The sequence below is a fragment of the Oncorhynchus masou genome, unplaced genomic scaffold (assembly GCF_036934945.1).
Source record: "Oncorhynchus masou masou isolate Uvic2021 unplaced genomic scaffold, UVic_Omas_1.1 unplaced_scaffold_858, whole genome shotgun sequence".
Taxonomy (NCBI): Eukaryota; Metazoa; Chordata; class Actinopteri; order Salmoniformes; family Salmonidae; genus Oncorhynchus; species Oncorhynchus masou.
This window is the reverse complement of record NW_027015039.1, coordinates 206210-227313: the sequence shown is the minus strand read 5'-3', so window position 1 is coordinate 227313 and position 21104 is coordinate 206210. Positions and strand designations below refer to the sequence as shown.

Sequence of the window (21104 nt, the reverse complement as noted above, 5' to 3'; positions counted from 1 at the left end):
AGAGGGGGAGGGAGGGAGAGAGGGAGAGGAGAGAGGTGAGCGAGGGAGAGAGAGGGGGGGAGAGAGAGGGAGAGATGAAAGGAGAGAGAGGGAGAGGGAGAGAGGAGAGATGAGCGAGAGAGACAGAAAGTAGAGACAACACCAGCAATGGTTTAGTTTTGCAATGCAAGTGTAATTTTAGAAGTTCTGTTTTTCATAAGCCCATTGTCTGGAGGTTGAGCTGTTTATTATCTGAATTCCCTCAGCTCAGCTTTCATAATGAAATGTGTGTTTGTTGTAATAACCCTTCCTGCTGCCGTGGATATGGCTGGGACAATGTTGGGGGAAAAGGCCCAAACAACTATACAGACAATGTCTTCATCCAACAACACTGTTACACGATGCATCAGTGACATGGCAGGAGATATCCCACTATCCTCCACCTACCTACCTACCTACCTACCTACCTACCTACCTACCTACCTACCTACCTACCTACCTACCTACCTACCTACCTACCTCCCTACCTACCTACCTACCTACCTACCTACCTACCTCCCTACCTACCTACCTACCTACCCACCTGCCCTGCCTACCCACCTACCTGCCTGCCTACCTACCTACCTGCCTGCCTGCCCCTGCCTGCCTGCCTGCCTACCTGCCTCCCACCTGCCCACCCACCCTCTGCCTGCCTGCCTGCCTGCCCCTGCCTGCCTGCCTGCCTGCCCCACCCACCTACCTACCCACCCACCCACCTGCCTGCCTGCCCCTCCTGCCTGCCTACCCTGCCACCTGCCTGCCTGCCTGCCTGCCCCACCCACCTGCCACCCACCTGCCCACCTGCCTGCCTGCCTGCCACCTCCCCCACCCACCCACCCACCTGCCTGCCTGCACCAACCCCACCTGCCTGCCACCTGCCTGCCTGCCCACCTGGCCCACCACCCACCTGCCTGCACTGCCTGCCTGTGCCACCCACCCCTGCCTGCCTGCCTGCCCACCTGCCCACCTGCCTGCCTGCCTGCCTGCCCCCTGCCTGCCACCTGCCTGCCTGCCCCTGCCTGCCTGCCTGCCTGCCTGCCTGCCCACCTGCCTGTCTGCCACCCTGCCTGCCTGCACCCACCTGCCTGCCTGCCCCACCCACCCACCCATCTGCCCACCCACCTGCCTGTCTGCCCACCTGCCCCACTGCCACCCTGCCTGCCTGCCTGCCTGCCCACCCACCTGCCCACCTGCCTGCCTGCCTGTCCCACCTCTGCCTGCCCACCTGCCTGCCTGCCTGCCTGCCCACCCACCCCCACCTGCCCATCTGCCCCCACCCCCCACCCACCCACCTGCCACCTGCCTGCCTGCCCACCCACCCTGCCTGCCACCCTGTCTGCCTCTGCCTGCCTGCCTGCCTGCCCACCTGCCACCCACCCACCCACCTGCCTGCCTGCCTGCCTGCCTGCCACCTGCCTGCCTGCCACCTGTCCACCCACCTGCCTGCCTGACCCACCCATCCCCCACCTGCCTGCCTGCCCACCTGCCCACCTGCCCACCCACCCACTGCCCCACCCACCTGCCTGCCTGCCTCCCACCTGCCTGCCTGCCTGCCTGCCTGCCTGCCTGCCTGCCTGCCTGCCTGCCTGCCTGCCTGCCTGCCTGTCCACCTGCCTGCCTAATCCCCACCCACCTGCCTGCCTGCCTGCCTGCCTGCCTGCCTGCCTGCCTGCCTGCCTGCCTGCCTGTCCATCCCACCTGCCTGCACCCCTGCCTGCCTGCCTGTCCACCCACCCATCTACCTCCCTGCCTGCCTGCTTATCCCACCACCCCCCACCCACCTGCCTGCTTATCCCCTGCCTGCCTGCCTGCCTGCCTGCCTGCCTGCCTGCCACCTGCCTGTCCCACCCCCACCCTGCCTGCCTGCCCACCAACCCACCCACCCCCACCCCTGCCTGCCTGCCTGCCTGCCCCTGCCTGCCCACCCACCTGCCTGCCTGCCTGCCCACCCACCTGCCTGCACCCACCCTGCCTGCCTGCCTGCCTGCCTGCCTGCCTGCCTGCCCCTGCCCACCCACCTGCCACCTGCCTGCCTGCCCACCCACCTTTATCCCCCACCTGCCCACCCACCTGCCTGCCTGCACCCACCTACCCCCTGCCACCCACCCTGCCTACCCACCCACCCATCCCCACCCACCCACCCTGCCTGCCTGCCTCCCTGCCTGCCTGCCTCCCTGCCACCCCTGCCTGCCTGCCTGCCTGTCACCTGCACCTGCCCCTGCCTGCCCACCCTGCCTGCCTGCCTCCCCCTGCCTGCCTGCCCACCCACTTATCCCCCCTGCCTGCCTGCCCTGCCTGCACCCACCCACCCACCCACCCACTTATCCCCCACCCACCCACCCACCCACCCACCCACTGCCCCCACCCACCCACCCACCCACCCACCCATCCCCTGCCCACCCTGCCTGCCTGCCTGCCTGCCTGCCCCACCCTGCCTGTCACCTCCCCACCTGCCTGCCTGCCTGCCTGCCTGCCTGCCTGCCTGCCTGCCTGTCTGCCCACCTGCCTGCCCATCTGCCCCCCACCCACCCACCCACCTGCCTGCCTGCCTGCCTGCCTGTCCCTGCCTGCCTGCCTGCCTGCCTGCCCCACCTGCCTGCCTGCCCATCTATCCTCCACCTGCCTGAATCCCCTGCCCACCTGCCTGCCTGCCTGCCCCCCCTGCCTGCCTGCCACCTGCCTGCCTGCCTGCCTGTCCCCACCCACCCTGCCTGCCTGCCACCCACCTGCCTGTCCCCCACCTGCCTGATCCCCTGCCTGCCTGCCTGCCTGCCTGCCTGCCTGCCCACCTGCCTGCCTGCCTCCCTGTCCCACCCACCCTGCCTGCCCTGCCTGCCTGCCTGTCTCCCACCCACCCACCCTGCCTGCTTATCCCCCACCTGCCTGCCTGCCTGCCTGCTTATCCCCCTGCCTGCCTGCCTGCCTGCCTGCCCACCTGCCTACCTGTCCTCTGCCTGCCTGCCTGCCTGCCAACCTGTCATCCTGCCCTGCCTGCCTGCCTGCCTGCCTGCCTGCCTGCCTGCCTGTCCTCTGCCTGCCTGCCTGCCTGCCTGCCTGCCTGCCTGCCTGCCTGCCTGCCTGCCCACCTACTTATCCCCCTGCCTGCCTGCCTGCCTGCCTGCCTGCCTGCCCCTGCCTGCCTACCAACCTACCTGCCTGCCTGCCTAGCAACCAACCTGCCTGCCTTCCCACCTGCCAACCTGCCTGCCTGCCTGCCTGCCTGCCTGCCTGCCTGCCTACTTATCCCCTGCCTGCCTGCCTGCCTGCCTGCCTGCTTATCCCTGCCTGCCACCTGCCTGCCTGCCTGCCTGCCTGCCTGCCTGTCCCACCTGCCTGCCTGCCTGCCAACCCATCCTGTCACCCACCCACCTGCCTGCCTGCCTGCCTGCCTGCCTGCCTGCCTGCCTGCCCCACCTGTCCTACCCACCCATCCCCCACCTGCCACCTGCCACCCACCCACCTGCCATCCCCCACCCACCTGCCACCCACCTGCCTGCCTGCCTGCCCCCACCCACCCACCTGCCTGCCTGCCTGCCTGCCTGCCTGCCCCTCCCTGCCTACCTACCTGCCTACCTGCCTACCTACCTGCCTATCCTACTACCCACCTACCTACCTACCTACCCTCTACCTACCTACCTACCAACCTATCCTCTACCTACCTACCTACCTACCTACCTACCTACCTACCTATCCTCTACCTACCTATCCTCTACCTACCTAATCCTCTACCTACCTAATCCTCCACCTACCTAATCCTCCACCTACCTACCCTCTACCTACCTAATCCTCTACCTACCTAATCCTCCACCTACCTAATCCTCTACCTACCTAATCCTCTACCTACCTAATCCTCCACCTACCTAATCCTCCACCTACCTAATCCTCTACCTACCTTATCCTCCACCTACCTAATCCTCTACCTACCTATCCTCTACCTACCTAAGCCTCTACCTACCTAATCCTCTACCTACCTAATCCTCTACCTACCTAATCCTCTACCTGCCGAATCCTCTACCTACCTAATCCTCTACCTACCTAATCCTCTACCTACCTAATCCTCCACCTACCTAATCCTCTACCTACCTAATCCTCTACCTACCTAATCCTCCACCTACCTAATCCTCCACCTACCTAATCCTCCACCTACCTAATCCTCTACCTACCTAATCCTCCACCTACCTAATCCCCTACCTACCTATCCTCTACCTACCTAATCCTCCACCTACCTAATCCTCTACCTACCTAATCCTCTACCTACCTATTCCTCTACCTACCTAACCCTCTACCTACCTAATCCTCTACCTACCTACCTCTACCTACCTACCTCTACCTACCTAATCCTCTACCTACCTACCTACCTACCTACCTCTACCTACCTACCTCTACCTACCTATCCTCTACCTACCTACCTACCTACCTACCTACCTACCTACCTACCTACCTATCCTCTACCTACCTATCCTCTACCTACCTAATCATCTACCTACCTAATCCTCTACCTACCTATCCTCTACCTACCTATCCTCTACCTACCTAATCATCTACCTACCTAATCCTCTACCTACCTAATTCTCTACCTACCTATCCTCTACCTACCTATCCTCTACCTACCTATCCTCTACCTACCTAATCCTCTACCTACCTACCTACCTACCTATCCTCTACCTACCTATCCTCTACCTACCTACCTCTACCTACCTAATCCTCTACCTACCTATTCCTCTACCTACCTAACCCTCTACCTACCTAATCCTCTACCTACCTATCCTCTACCTACCTACCTCTACCTACCTACCTCTACCTACCTAATCCTCTACCTACCTACCTACCTACCTCTACCTACCTACCTCTACCTACCTATCCTCTACCTACCTACCTCTACCTACCTACCTCTACCTACCTATCCTCTACCTACCTATCCTCTACCTACCTAATCCTCCACCTACCTATCCTCTACCTACCTAATCCTCTACCTACCTACCTCTACCTACCTATCCTCTACCTACCTATCCTCTACCTACCTAATCCTCCACCTACCTATCCTCTACCTACCTAATCCTCTACCTACCTACCTCTACCTACCTACCTACCTACCTACATACCTACCTACCTACCTACCTACCTACCTACCTACCTACCTATCCTCTACCTACCTATCCTCTACCTACCTAATCATCTACCTACCTAACCCTCTACCTACCTATCCTCTACCTACCTATCCTCTACCTACCTAATCATCTACCTACCTAATCCTCTACCAACCTAATCCTCTACCTACCTATCCTCTACCTACCTACCTCTACCTACCTATCCTCTACCTACCTAATCCTCTACCTACCTACCTACCTATCTATCCTCTACCTACCTATCCTCTACCTACCTACCTCTACCTACCTAATCCTCTACCTACCTATTCCTCTACCTACCTAATCCTCTACCTACCTAATCCTCTACCTACCTATCCTCTACCTACCTACCTACCTACCTCTACCTACCTATCCTCTACCTACCTACCTACCTACCTCTACCTACCTACCTCTACCTACCTAATCCTCTACCTACCTACCTACCTAATCCTCTACCTACCTACCTACCTACCTCTACCTACCTACCTCTACCTACCTGATCCTCTACCTACCTATCCTCTACCTAATCCTGTACCTACCTATCCTCTACCTACCTAATCCTCCACCTACCTATCCTCTACCTACCTAATCCTCTACCTACCTATCCTCTACCTACCTAATCCTCCACCTACCTATCTTCTACCTACCTAATCCTCTACCTACCTACCTACCTATTCCTCTACCTACCTAATCCTCTACCTACCTAATCCTCTACCTACCTATCCTCTACCTACCTATCTTCTACCTACCTAATCATCTACCTACCTAATCCTCTACCTACCTACCTACCTACCTATCCTCTACCTACCTATCCTCTACCTACCTAATCCTCTACCTACCTACCTACCTACCTACCTACCTACCTACCTACCTACCTACCTACCTACCTACCTACCCTCCTACCTACCTACCTATCCTCTACCTACCTATCCTCTACCTACCTACCTCTACCTACCTAATCCTCTACCTACCTATTCCTCAATCTACCTAACCCTCTACCTACCTAATCCTCTACCTACCTATCCTCTACCTACCTACCTCTACCTACCTACCTCTACCTACCTAATCCTCTACCTACCTACCTACCTCTACCTACCTACCTCTACCTACCTATCCTCTACCTACCTATCCTCTACCTACCTAATCCTCCACCTACCTATCCTCTACCTACCTAAGCCTCTACCTACCTACCTACCTACCTACCTACCTACCTACCTACCTACCTACCTACCTATCCTCTACCTACCTATCCTCTACCTACCTAATCATCTACCTACCTAATCCTCTACCTACCTATCCTCTACCTACCTAATCATCTACCTACCTAATCCTCTACCAACCTAATCCTCTACCTACCTATCCTCTACCTACCTATCCTCTACCTACCTATCCTCTACCTACCTAATCCTCTACCTACCTACCTACCTACCTATCTATCCTCTACCTACCTAATCCTCTACCTACCTACCTCTACCTACCTAATCCTCTACCTACCTATTCCTCTACCTACCTAATCCTCTACCTACCTAATCCTCTACCTACCTATCCTCTACCTACCTACCTACCTCTACCTACCTAATCCTCTACCTACCTACCTACCTACCTCTACCTACCTACCTCTACCTACCTGATCCTCTACCTACCTATCCTCTACCTAATCCTCTACCTACCTATCCTCTACCTACCTAATCCTCCACCTACCTATCCTCTACCTACCTAATCCTCTACCTACCTACCTACCTCTACCTACCTACCTAATCCTCTACCTAATCCTCTACCTACCTATCCTCTACCTACCTAATCCTCCACCTACCTATCCTCTACCTACCTAATCCTCCACCTACCTATCCTCTACCTACCTAATCCTCCACCTACCTAATCCTCTACCTACCTATCCTCTACCTACCTAATCCTCCACCTACCTATCTTCTACCTACCTAATCCTCTACCTACCTACCTACCTCTACCTACCTAATCCTCCACCTACCTATCCTCTACCTACCTATCCTCTACCTACCTAATCCTCTACCTACCTATCCTCTACCTACCTAATCCTCCACCTTCCTATCCTCTACCTACCTAATCCTCTACCTACCTAACTACCTACCTCTACCTACCTAATCCTCTACCTACCTACCTCTACCTACCTAATTCTCTACCTACCTAATCCTCTACTTGCCTATCCTCTACCTACCTATCCTCTACCTTCCTAATCCTCTACCTACCTAATCCTCTACCTACCTACCTATCCTTTACCTACCTAATTCTCTACCTACCTAAGCCTCTACTTGCCTATCCTCTACCTACCTATCCTCTACCTACCTAATCCTCCACCTACCTAGTCCTCTACCTACCTAGTCCTCTACCTGCCTACCTAATCCTCTACCTACCTACCTATCCTTTACCTACCTAATTCTCTACCTACCTATCCTCTACTTGCCTATCTTCTACCTACCTAATCCTCTACCTACCTAGTCCTCTACCTGCCTACCTAATCCTCTACCTACCTAGGAGAGGTGTTAGTTACAGAGGAGAGGTGTTAGTTACAGAGGAGGGGTGTTAGTTACAGAGGAGAGTTGTTAGTTACAGAGGAGAGGAGAGGTGTTAGTTACAGAGGAGAGGTGTTAGTTACAGAGGAGAGGAGAGGTGTTAGTTACAGAGGAGAGGAGAGGTGTTTGTTACAGAGGAGAGGAGAGGTGTTAGTTACAGAGGAGAGGAGAGGTGTTAGTTACAGAGGAGAGGTGTTAGTTACAGAGGAGAGGTGTTAGTTACAGAGGAGAGGTGTTAGTTACAGAGGAGAGGTGTTAGTTACAGAGGACAGGTGTTAGTTACAGAGGAGAGGTGTTAGTTACAGAGGAGAGGAGAGGTGTTAGTTACAGAGGAGAGGTGTTAGTTACAGAGGAGAGGTGTTAGTTACAGAGGAGAGGTGTTAGTTACAGAGGACAGGTGTTAGTTACAGAGGAGAGGTGTTAGTTACAGAGGAGAGGAGAGGTGTTAGTTACAGAGGAGAGGAGAGGTGTTAGTTACAGAGGAGAGGAGCCGTGTTAGTTACAGAGGAGAGGTGTTAGTTACAGAGGAGAGGAGAGGTGTTAGTTACAGAGGAGAGGAGAGGTGTTAGTTACAGAGGAGAGGTGTTAGTTACAGAGGAGAGGTGTTAGTTACAGAGGAGAGGTGTTAGTTACAGAGGAGAGGTGTTAGTTACAGAGGACAGGTGTTAGTTACAGAGGAGAGGTGTTAGTTACAGAGGAGAGGTGTTAGTTACAGAGGAGAGGAGAGGTGTTAGTTACAGAGGAGAGGTGTTAGTTACAGAGGAGAGGAGAGGTGTTAGTTACAGAGGAGAGGAGCTGTGTTAGTTACAGAGGAGAGGTGTTAGTTACAGAGGAGAGGTGTTAGTTACAGAGGAGAGGTGTTAGTTACAGAGGAGTGGTGTTAGTTACAGATGAGAGGAGAGGTGTTAGTTACAGAGGAGAGGTGTTAGTTACAGAGGAGAGGAGAGGTGTTAGTTACAGAGGAGAGGAGAGGAGAGGTGTTAGTTACAGAGGAGGGGTGTTAGTTACAGAGGAGAGTTGTTAGTTACAGAGGAGAGGAGAGGTGTTAGTTACAGAGGAGAGGTGTTAGTTACAGAGGAGAGGAGAGGTGTTAGTTACAGAGGAGAGGAGAGGTGTTTGTTACAGAGGAGAGGAGAGGTGTTAGTTACAGAGGAGAGGAGAGGTGTTAGTTACAGAGGAGAGGTGTTAGTTACAGAGGAGAGGTGTTAGTTACAGAGGAGAGGTGTTAGTTACAGAGGAGAGGTGTTAGTTACAGAGGAGAGGTGTTAGTTACAGAGGACAGGTGTTAGTTACAGAGGAGAGGTGTTAGTTACAGAGGAGAGGAGAGGTGTTAGTTACAGAGGAGAGGTGTTAGTTACAGAGGAGAGGTGTTAGTTACAGAGGAGAGGTGTTAGTTACAGAGGACAGGTGTTAGTTACAGAGGAGAGGTGTTAGTTACAGAGGAGAGGAGAGGTGTTAGTTACAGAGGAGAGGAGAGGTGTTAGTTACAGAGGAGAGGAGCCGTGTTAGTTACAGAGGAGAGGTGTTAGTTACAGAGGAGAGGAGAGGTGTTAGTTACAGAGGAGAGGAGAGGTGTTAGTTACAGAGGAGAGGTGTTAGTTACAGAGGAGAGGTGTTAGTTACAGAGGAGAGGTGTTAGTTACAGAGGACAGGTGTTAGTTACAGAGGAGAGGTGTTAGTTACAGAGGAGAGGTGTTAGTTACAGAGGAGAGGAGAGGTGTTAGTTACAGAGGAGAGGTGTTAGTTACAGAGGAGAGGAGAGGTGTTAGTTACAGAGGAGAGGAGCTGTGTTAGTTACAGAGGAGAGGTGTTAGTTACAGAGGAGAGGAGAGGTGTTAGTTACAGAGGAGAGGAGCGGTGTTAGTTACAGAGGAGAGGTGTTAGTTACAGAGGAGGGGTGTTAGTTACAGAGGAGAGGTGTTAGTTACAGAGGAGAGGAGAGGTGTTAGTTACATAGGAGAGGTGTTAGTTACAGAGGAGAGGTGTTAGTTACAGAGGAGAGGAGAGGTGTTAGTTACAGAGGAGAGGTGTTAGTTACAGAGGAGGGGTGAGGTGTTAGTTACAGAGGAGAGGAGAGGTGTTAGTTACAGAGGAGATGTGTTAGTTACAGAGGAGAGGTGTTAGTTACAGAGGAGAGGAGAGGTGTTAGTTACAGAGGAGAGGTGTTAGTTACAGAGAGGAGAGGTGTTAGTTACAGAGGAGAGGTGTTAGTTACAGAGGAGAGGTGTTAGTTACAGAGGAGCGGTGTTAGTTACAGAGGAGAGGTGTTAGTTACAGAGGAGAGGTGTTAGTTACAGAGGAGTGGTGTTAGTTACAGAGGAGAGGTGTTAGTTGCAGAGGAGGGGTGTTAGTTACAGAGGAGAGGAGAGGTGTTAGTTACAGAGGAGAGGTGTTAGTTACAGAGGAGAGGAGTTAGTTACAGAGGAGAGGAGAGAAGTTAGTTACAGAGGAGAGGAGAGGTGTTAGTTACAGAGGAGAGGGGTTAGTTACAGAGGAGGGGTGTTAGTTACAGAGGAGAGGTGTTAGTTACAGAGGAGTGGTGTTAGTTACAGATGAGAGGAGAGGTGTTAGTTACAGAGGAGAGGAGAGGGGTTAGTTACAGAGGAGAGGTGTTAGTTACAGAGGAGAGGAGAGGTGTTAGTTACAGAGGAGAGGTGTTAGTTACAGAGGAGAGGAGAGGTGTTAGTTACAGAGGAGAGGAGAGGTGTTTGTTACAGAGGAGAGGAGAAGTGTTAGTTACAGAGGAGAGGTGTTAGTTACAGAGGAGAGGTGTTAGTTACAGAGGAGTGGTGTTAGTTACAGATGAGAGGAGAGGTGTTAGTTACAGAGGAGAGGAGCGGTGTTAGTTACAGAGGAGAGGTGTTAGTTACAGAGGAGAGGAGAGGTGTTAGTTACAGAGGAGAGGAGAGGTGTTAGTTACAGAGGAGGGGTGTTAGTTACAGAGGAGAGTTGTTAGTTACAGAGGAGAGGAGAGGTGTTAGTTACAGAGGATTAGGTAGGTACAGAGGAGAGGAGAGGTGTTAGTTACAGAGGAGAGGAGAAGTGTTAGTTACAGAGGAGAGGTGTTAGTTACAGAGGAGAGGTGTTAGTTACAGAGGAGCGGTGTTAGTTACAGAGGAGAGGTGTTAGTTACAGAGGAGAGGAGAGGTGTTAGTTACAGAGGAGAGGAGAAGTGGTAGTTACAGAGGAGAGGAGAGTTGTTAGTTATAGAGGAGAGGTGTTAGTTACAGAGGAGAGGTGTTAGTTACAGAGGAGAGGTGTTAGTTACAGAGGAGAAGTGTTAGTTACAGAGGAGAGGAGAGGTGTTAGTTATAGAGAGGAGAGGTGTTAGTTACAGAGGAGAGGTGTTAGTTACAGAGGAGGTGTGTTAGTTACAGAGGAGAGGTGTTAGTTACAGAGGAGAGGAGAGGTGTTAGTTACAGAGGAGAGGTGTTAGTTACAGAGGAGAGGTGTGAGTTACAGAGGAGAGGAGAGGTGTTAGTTACAGAGGAGAGGTGTTAGTTACAGAGGAGAGGTGTTAGTTTCGCTCTTTCTCCTTTTCATTCTCTTCGCTCATCTCTCTTCCCTCTCCTCTCCTCTCCTCTCTCGTCTCCTTTCCCCTCTAGAAGAAGTCGGTGATAGCCACCAGTCTGATCGCGGTGGTGTCGCTCTTTGTTGTGGTGGTCAACTACTCAGAGAAGCCATACTTCCTCCTGGAACCAGTCTTCGGCCAAACCTTCAGCAGCCACTGGATGTTCTCCAGGCAGACTCACAAGGCCTTCAAACCTCACCTGGGATACGTCAGCATCCCTAAGCAGGAGGTGAGGAAAACACACACGAAGAACAAACACACAGATACTAATTCAAGTGTACACTGAGTATACAAAACATTAAGAACACCTGCTCTTTCCATGACATCGACTGGCTAGGTGAATCCAGGTGAAAGATATGATCCCTTATCCTAACAGAATTTCAATACGCTTTAAAAGAAGGGCATTCAACATACAGTACACAGCACTTACACAAATGACTGATGATTGACCGAGAGAAATTGAATATAAAAAGATTGTGGGGCCTGTTTTGTTAGTCTTAAGTGCAGCTTTTGACATTATCGATCATAGTCTGCTGCTGTAAAAACGTATGTGTATCATAGTGTTGCCTGTCTGACAGACCATGTTCCCCAAGGCAGCTGTGAAGTCAAAAGTCTTTACTAACGACCTGGCGCCGTCACCCTGCTGTAGTCGCTGGAACAGATTTACATAGATACCATCAATACACTCCAGTACCTCCCAATAGATACCATCAATACCATTCAGTACCTCCCAATAGATACCATCAATACCCCCAGTAGATACCATTCAGTACCTCCCAATAGATACCATTCAGTACCCCCAGTAGATACCATTCAGTACCCCCAGTAGATACCATTCAGTACCTCCCAGTAGATACCATTCAGTACCCCCAGTAGATACCATTCAGTACCCCCAGTAGATACCATTCAGTACCTCCAATAGATACCATTCAGTACCCCCAGTAGATACCATTCAGTACCCCCAGTAGATACCATTCAGTACCTCCCAGTAGATACCATTCAGTACCCCCAATAGATACCATTCAGTACCCCCAGTAGATACCATTCAGTACCCCCAGTAGATACAATTCAGTACCTCCCAATAGATACCATTCAGTACCTCCCAGTAGATACCATTCAGTACCCCCCAGTAGATACCATTCAGTACCCCCAGTAGATACCATTCAGTACCTCCCAGTAGATACCATTCAGTACCCCCAATAGATACCATTCAGTACCTCCCAATAGATACCATTCAGTACCTCCCAATAGATACCATTCAGTACCCCCAGTAGATACCATTCAGTACCTCCCAGTAGATACCATTGAGTACCCCCAGTAGATACCATTCAGTACCTCCCAGTAGATACCATTCAGTACCTCCCAGTAGATACCATTCAGTACCTCCCAATAGATACCATTCAGTACCCCCAATAGATACCATTCAGTACCTCCCAGTAGACACCATTCAGTACCTCCCAATAGATACCATTCAGTACCTCCCAGTAGATACCATTCAGTACCTCCCAATAGATACCATTCAGTACCTCCCAGTAGACACCATTCAGTACCTCCCAGTAGATACCATTCAGTACCCCCAATAGATACCATTCCAGTACCCCCAGTAGATACCATTCAGTACCTCCCAGTAGATACCATTCAGTACCTCCCAGTAGATACCATTCAGTACCTCCCAATAGATACCATTCAGTACCCCCAATAGATACCATTCAGTACCTCCCAGTAGACACCATTCAGTACCTCCCAGTAGATACCATTCAGTACCTCCCAATAGATACCATTCAGTACCCCCAATAGATACCATTCAGTACCTCCCAGTAGACACCATTCAGTACCTCCCAGTAGATACCATTCAGTACCTCCCAATAGATACCATTCAGTACCCCAGTAGATACCATTCAGTACCTCCCAATAGATACCATCAATACCCCCAGTAGATACCATTCAGTACCCCCAATAGATACCATCAATACCCCCAGTAGATACCATTCAGTATCCCCAGTAGATACCATTCAGTACCTCCCAGTAGATACCATCAATACCCCCAGTAGATACCATCAATACCATTCAGTACCTCCCAATAGATACCATCAATACCCCCAGTAGATACCATTCAGTACCCCCAGTAGATACCATTCAGTACCTCCCAGTAGATACCATTCAGTACCCCCAGTAGATACCATTCAGTACCCCCAGTAGATACCATTCAGTACCTCCCAGTAGATACCATTCAGTACCTCCCAGTAGATACCATTCAGTACCCCCAGTAGATACCATTCAGTACCTCCCAGTAGACACCATTCAGTACCTCCCAGTAGATACCATTCAGTACCCCCAATAGATACCATTCCAGTACCCCCAGTAGATACCATTCAGTACCTCCCAGTAGATACCATTCAGTACCTCCCAGTAGATACCATTCAGTACCTCCCAATAGATACCATTCAGTACCCCCAATAGATACCATTCAGTACCTCCCAGTAGACACCATTCAGTACCTCCCAGTAGATACCATTCAGTACCTCCCAATAGATACCATTCAGTACCCCCAATAGATACCATTCAGTACCTCCCAGTAGACACCATTCAGTACCTCCCAGTAGATACCATTCAGTACCTCCCAATAGATACCATTCAGTACCCCCAGTAGATACCATTCAGTACCTCCCAATAGATACCATCAATACCCCCAGTAGATACCATTCAGTACCCCCAATAGATACCATCAATACCCCCAGTAGATACCATTCAGTATCCCCAGTAGATACCATTCAGTACCTCCCAGTAGATACCATCAATACCCCCAGTAGATACCATCAATACCATTCAGTACCTCCCAATAGATACCATCAATACCCCCAGTAGATACCATTCAGTACCCCCAGTAGATACCATTCAGTACCTCCCAGTAGATACCATTCAGTACCCCCAGTAGATACCATTCAGTACCCCCAGTAGATACCATTCAGTACCTCCCAGTAGATACCATTCAGTACCTCCCAGTAGATACCATTCAGTACCCCCAGTAGATACCATTCAGTACCTCCCAGTAGATACCATTCAGTACCCCCAGTAGATACCATTCAGTACCCCCAGTAGATACCATTCAGTACCTCCCAGTAGATACCATTCAGTACCTCCCAGTAGATACCATTCAGTACCCCCAGTAGATACCATACAGTACCTCCCAATAGATACCATTCAGTACCCCCAGTAGATACCATTCAGTACCTCCCAGTAGATACCATTCAGTACCTCCCAGTAGATACCATTCAGTACCTCCCAGTAGATACCATTGAGTACCTCCCAGTAGATACCATTCAGTACCCCCAGTAGATACCATTCAGTACCCCCAGTAGATACCATTCAGTACCTCCCAATAGATACCATTCAGTACCCCCAGTAGATACCATTCAGTACCTCCCAGTAGATACCATTCAGTACCCCCAGTAGATACCATTGAGTACCCCCAGTAGATACCATTCAGTACCTCCCAGTAGATACCATTGAGTACCCCCAATAGATACCATTTAGTACCCCCAGTAGATACCATTCAGTACCTCCCAGTAGATACCATTCAGTACCTCCCAGTAGATACCATTCAGTACCCCCAGTAGATACCATTCAGTACCTCCCAGTAGATACCATTCAGTACCTCCCAATAGATACCATTCAGTACCTCCCAGTAGATACCATTCAGTACCCCCAATAGATACCATTCAGTACCTCCCAATAGATACCATTCAGTACCTCCCAATAGATACCATTCAGTACCCCCAGTAGATACCATTCAGTACCTCCCAGTAGATACCATTGAGTACCCCCAGTAGATACCATTCAGTACCTCCCAGTAGATACCATTCAGTACCTCCCAGTAGATACCATTCAGTACCTCCCAATAGATACCATTCAGTACCCCCAATAGATACCATTCAGTACCTCCCAGTAGACACCATTCAGTACCTCCCAATAGATACCATTCAGTACCTCCCAGTAGATACCATTCAGTACCTCCCAATAGATACCATTCAGTACCTCCCAGTAGACACCATTCAGTACCTCCCAGTAGATACCATTCAGTACCCCCAATAGATACCATTCAGTACCCCCAGTAGATACCATTCAGTACCTCCCAGTAGATACCATTCAGTACCTCCCAGTAGATACCATTCAGTACCTCCCAATAGATACCATTCAGTACCCCCAATAGATACCATTCAGTACCTCCCAGTAGACACCATTCAGTACCTCCCAGTAGATACCATTCAGTACCTCCCAATAGATACCATTCAGTACCCCCAATAGATACCATTCAGTACCTCCCAGTAGACACCATTCAGTACCTCCCAGTAGATACCATTCAGTACCTCCCAATAGATACCATTCAGTACCCCCAGTAGATACCATTCAGTACCTCCCAATAGATACCATCAATACCCCCAGTAGATACCATTCAGTACCCCCCAATAGATACCATCAATACCCCCAGTAGATACCATTCAGTATCCCCAGTAGATACCATTCAGTACCTCCCAGTAGATACCATCAATACCCCCAGTAGATACCATCAATACCATTCAGTACCTCCCAATAGATACCATCAATACCCCCAGTAGATACCATTCAGTACCCCCAGTAGATACCATTCAGTACCTCCCAGTAGATACCATTCAGTACCCCCAGTAGATACCATTCAGTACCCCCAGTAGATACCATTCAGTACCTCCCAGTAGATACCATTCAGTACCTCCCAGTAGATACCATTCAGTACCCCCAGTAGATACCATTCAGTACCTCCCAGTAGATACCATTCAGTACCCCCAGTAGATACCATTCAGTACCCCCAGTAGATACCATTCAGTACCTCCCAGTAGATACCATTCAGTACCTCCCAGTAGATACCATTCAGTACCCCAGTAGATACCATACAGTACCTCCCAATAGATACCATTCAGTACCCCCAGTAGATACCATTCAGTACCTCCCAGTAGATACCATTCAGTACCTCCCAGTAGATACCATTCAGTACCTCCCAGTAGATACCATTGAGTACCTCCCAGTAGATACCATTCAGTACCCCCAGTAGATACCATTCAGTACCCCCAGTAGATACCATTCAGTACCTCCCAATAGATACCATTCAGTACCCCCAGTAGATACCATTCAGTACCTCCCAGTAGATACCATTCAGTACCCCCAGTAGATACCATTGAGTACCCCCAGTAGATACCATTCAGTACCTCCCAGTAGATACCATTGAGTACCCCCAATAGATACCATTTAGTACCCCCAGTAGATACCATTCAGTACCTCCCAGTAGATACCATTCAGTACCTCCCAGTAGATACCATTCAGTACCCCCAGTAGATACCATTCAGTACCTCCCAGTAGATACCATTCAGTACCTCCCAATAGATACCATTCAGTACCTCCCAGTAGATACCATTCAGTACCCCCAGTAGATACCATTCAGTACCTCCCAATAGATACCATTCAGTACCTCCCAGTAGATACCATTCAGTACCCCCAGTAGATACCATTCAGTACCTCCCAGTAGATACCATTCAGTACCCCCAGTAGATACCATTCAGTACCCCCAGTAGATACCATTCAGTACCTCCCAGTAGATACCATTCAGTACCCACAGTAGATACCATTGAGTACCCCCAATAGATACCATTCAGTACCTCCCAGTAGATACCATTGAGTACCCCCAATAGATACCATTCAGTACCCCCAGTAGATACCATTGAGTACCCCCAGTAGATACCATTGAGTACCCCCAATAGATACCATTCAGTACCTCCCAGTAGATACCATTGAGTACCCCCAATAGATACCATTCAGTACCCCCAGTAGATACCATTCAGTACCTCCCAGTAGATACCATTCAGTACCCCCAGTAGATACCATTCAGTACCCCCAGTAGATACCATTCAGTACCTCCCAGTAGATACCATTCAGTACCCCCAGTAGATACCATTCAGTACCCCCAGTAGATACCATTCAGTACCTCCCAGTAGATACCATTCAGTACCCCCAGTAGATACCATTGAGTACCCCCAATAGATACCATTCAGTACCTCCCAGTAGATACCATTCAGTACCCCCAGTAGATACCATTGAGTACCCCCAATAGATACCATTCAGTACCCCCAGTAGATACCATTGAGTACCCCCAGTAGATACCATTGAGTACCCCCAATAGATACCATTCAGTACCTCCCAGTAGATACCATTGAGTACCCCCAATAGATACCATTCAGTACCCCCAGTAGATACCATTCAGTACCTCCCAGTAGATACCATTCAGTACCCCCAGTAGATACCATTCAGTACCCCCAGCAGATACCATTCAGTACCTCCCAGTAGATACCATTCAGTACCCCCAGTAGATACCATTCAGTACCCCCAGTAGATACCATTCAGTACCTCCCAGTAGATACCATTCAGTACCCCCAGTAGATACCATTGAGTACCCCCAATAGATACCATTCAGTACCTCCCAGTAGATACCATTCAGTACCCCCAGTAGATACCATTGAGTACCCCCAATAGATACCATTCAGTACCTCCCAGTAGATACCATTCAGTACCCCCAATAGATACCATTGAGTACCCCCAATAGATACCATTCAGTACCTCCCAATAGATACCATTCAGTACCCCCAATAGATACCATTGAGTACCCCCAGTAGATACCATTCAGTACGTCCCAGTAGATACCATTCAGTACCTCCCAGTAGATACCATTCAGTACCTCCCAGTAGATACCATTCAGTACCCCCAGTAGATACCATTCAGTACCTCCCAGTAGATACCATTCAGTACCTCCCAGTAGATACCATTCAGTACCTCCCAGTAGATACCATTCAGTACCTCCCAGTAGATACCATTCAGTACCTCCCAGTAGATACCATTCAGTACCCCCAGTAGATACCATTGAGTACCCCCAATAGATACCATTCAGTACCTCCCAGTAGATACCATTCAGTACCCCCAGTAGATACCATTCAGTACCCCCAGTAGATACCATTGAGTACCCCCAATAGATACCATTCAGTACCCCCAGTAGATACCATTCAGTACCTCCCAGTAGATACCATTCAGTACCTCCCAGTAGATACCATTCAGTACTCCCAATAGATACCATTCAGTACCTCCCAGTAGATACCATTCAGTACCTCCCAGTAGATACCATTCAGTACCTCCCAGTAGATACCATTCAGTACCCCCAGTAGATACCATTCAGTACCCCCAGTAGATACCATTCAGTACCCCCAGTAGATACCATTCAGGACCTCCCAATAGATACCATTCAGTACCTCCCAGTAGATACCATTCAGTACCCCCAGTAGATACCATTCAGTACCCCCAGTAGATACCATTCAGTACCCCCAGTAGATACCATTCAGTACCTCCCAATAGATACCATTCGGTACCCCCAGTAGATACTATTCAGTACCTCCCAGTAGATACCATTCAGTACCCCCAATAGATACCATTCAGTACCTCCCAGTAGATACCATTCAGTACCTCCCAATAGATACCATTCAGTACCCCCAGTAGATACCATTCAGTACCCCCAGTAGATACCATTCAGTACCTCCCAATAGATACCATTCAGTACCTCCCAATAGATACCATTCAGTACCCCCAATAGATACCATTCAGTACCTCCCAGTAGATACCATTCAGTACCTCCCAATAGATACCATTCAGTACCTCCCAGTAGATACCATTCAGTACCTCCCAATAGATACCATTCAGTACCTCCCAGTAGATACCATTCAGTACCCCCAGTAGATACCATTCAGTACCCCCAGTAGATACCATTCAGTACCTCCCAGTAGATACCATTCAGTACCTCCCAGTAGATACCATTCAGTACCCCCAATAGATACCATTCAGTACCCCCAGTAGATAACATTCAGTACCTCCCAGTAGATACCATTCAGTACCTCCCAGTAGATACCATTCAGTACCCCCAGTAGATAACATTCAGTACCTCCCAGTAGATACCATTCAGTACCTCCCAATAGATACCATTCATTACCCCCAGTAGATACCATTCAGTACCCCCAGTATATACCATTCAGTACCTCCCAGTAGATACCATTCAGTACCCCCAGTAGATACCATTCAGTACCCCCAGTAGATACCATTCAGTACCTCCCAGTATATACCATTCAGTACCCCCAATAGATACCATTCAGTACCCCCAGTAGATACCATTCAGTACCTCCCAATAGATACCATTCAGTACCTCCCAGTAGATACCATTCAGTACCTCCCAGTATATACCATTCAGTACCCCCAGTAGATACCATTCAGTACCTCCCAGTAGATACCATTCAGTACCCCCAGTAGATACCATTCAGTACCTCCCAATAGATACCATTCAGTACCCCCAGTAGATACCATTCAGTACCTCCCAGTAGATACCATTCAGTACCCCAGTAGATACCATTCAGTACCTCCCAGTAGATACCATTCAGTACCCCAATAGATACCATTCAGTACCTCCCAGTAGATACCATTCAGTACCTCCCAATATATACCATTCAGTACCCCCAGTAGATACCATTCAGTACCTCCCAATAGATACCATTCAGTACCTCCCAGTAGATACCATTCAGTACCCCCAATAGATACCATTCAGTATCCCCAGTAGATACCATTCAGTACCTCCCAATAGATACCATTCAGTACCCCCAGTAGATACCATTCAGTACCCCCAGTAGATACCATTCAGTACCTCCCAATAGATACCATTCAGTACTCCCAATAGATACCATTCAGTACCTCCCAGTAGATACCATTCAGTACCTCCCAATAGATACCATTCAGTACCCCCAGTAGATACCATTCAGTACCCCCAGTAGATACCATTCAGTACCCCCAGTAGATACCATTCAGTACCCCCAGTAGATACCATTCAGTACCCCCAGTAGATAACATTCAGTACCTCCCAGTAGATACCATTCAGTACCCCCAGTAGATACCATTCAGTACCTCCCAATAGATACCATTCAGTACCTCCCAATAGATAACATTCAGTACCCCCCAGTAGATACCATTGAGTACCTCCCAGTAGATACCATTCAGTACCTCCCAGTAGATACCATTCAGTACCCCCAATAGATACCATTCAGTACCTCCAGTAGATACCATTCAGTACCTCCCAGTAGATACCATTCAGTACCCCCAGTAGATACCATTCAGTACCTCCCAATAGATACCATTCAGTACCTCCCAGTAGATACCATTCAGTACCTCCAGTAGATACCATTCAGTACCTCCCAGTAGATACCATTCAGTACCCCCAGTAGATACCATTCAGTACCTCCCAATAGATACCATTCAGTACCTCCCAGTAGATACCATTCAGTACCTCCCAGTAGATACCATTCAGTACCTCCCAGTAGATACCATTGAGTACCTCCCAGTAGATACCATTCAGTACCTCCCAGTAGATACCATTCAGTACCCCCAGTAGATACCATTCAGTACCTCCCAATAGATACCATTCAGTACCTCCCAGTAGATACCATTCAGTACCTCCCAGTAGATACCATTGAGTACCTCCCAGTAGATACCATTCAGTACCTCCCAGTAGATACCATTCAGTACCTCCCAGTAGATACCATTCAGTACCTCCCAGTAGATACCATTGAGTACCTCCCAGTAGATACCATTCAGTACCTCCCAGTAGATACCATTCAGTACCCCCAGTAGATACCATTCAGTACCTCCCAATAGATACCATTCAGTACCTCCCAATAGATACCATTCAGTACCTCCCAGTAGATACCATTCAGTACCTCCAGTAGATACCAT

The 21104-nt window shown here is 49.7% G+C and overlaps 1 protein-coding gene across 1 annotated transcript in view; it reads left to right on the top strand.

Moving 5' to 3' along the window:
* The window catches only part of LOC135537858 (alpha-N-acetylgalactosaminide alpha-2,6-sialyltransferase 3-like), a 101347-nt gene that overhangs the window by 51760 nt on the left and 28483 nt on the right, over positions 1-21104 (top strand). Inside the window, exon 2 of the mRNA XM_064963872.1 lies at positions 11299-11493. Coding sequence (XP_064819944.1) covers positions 11299-11493 — 195 coding nt within the window. The remainder of the gene's footprint in view (positions 1-11298; positions 11494-21104) is intronic.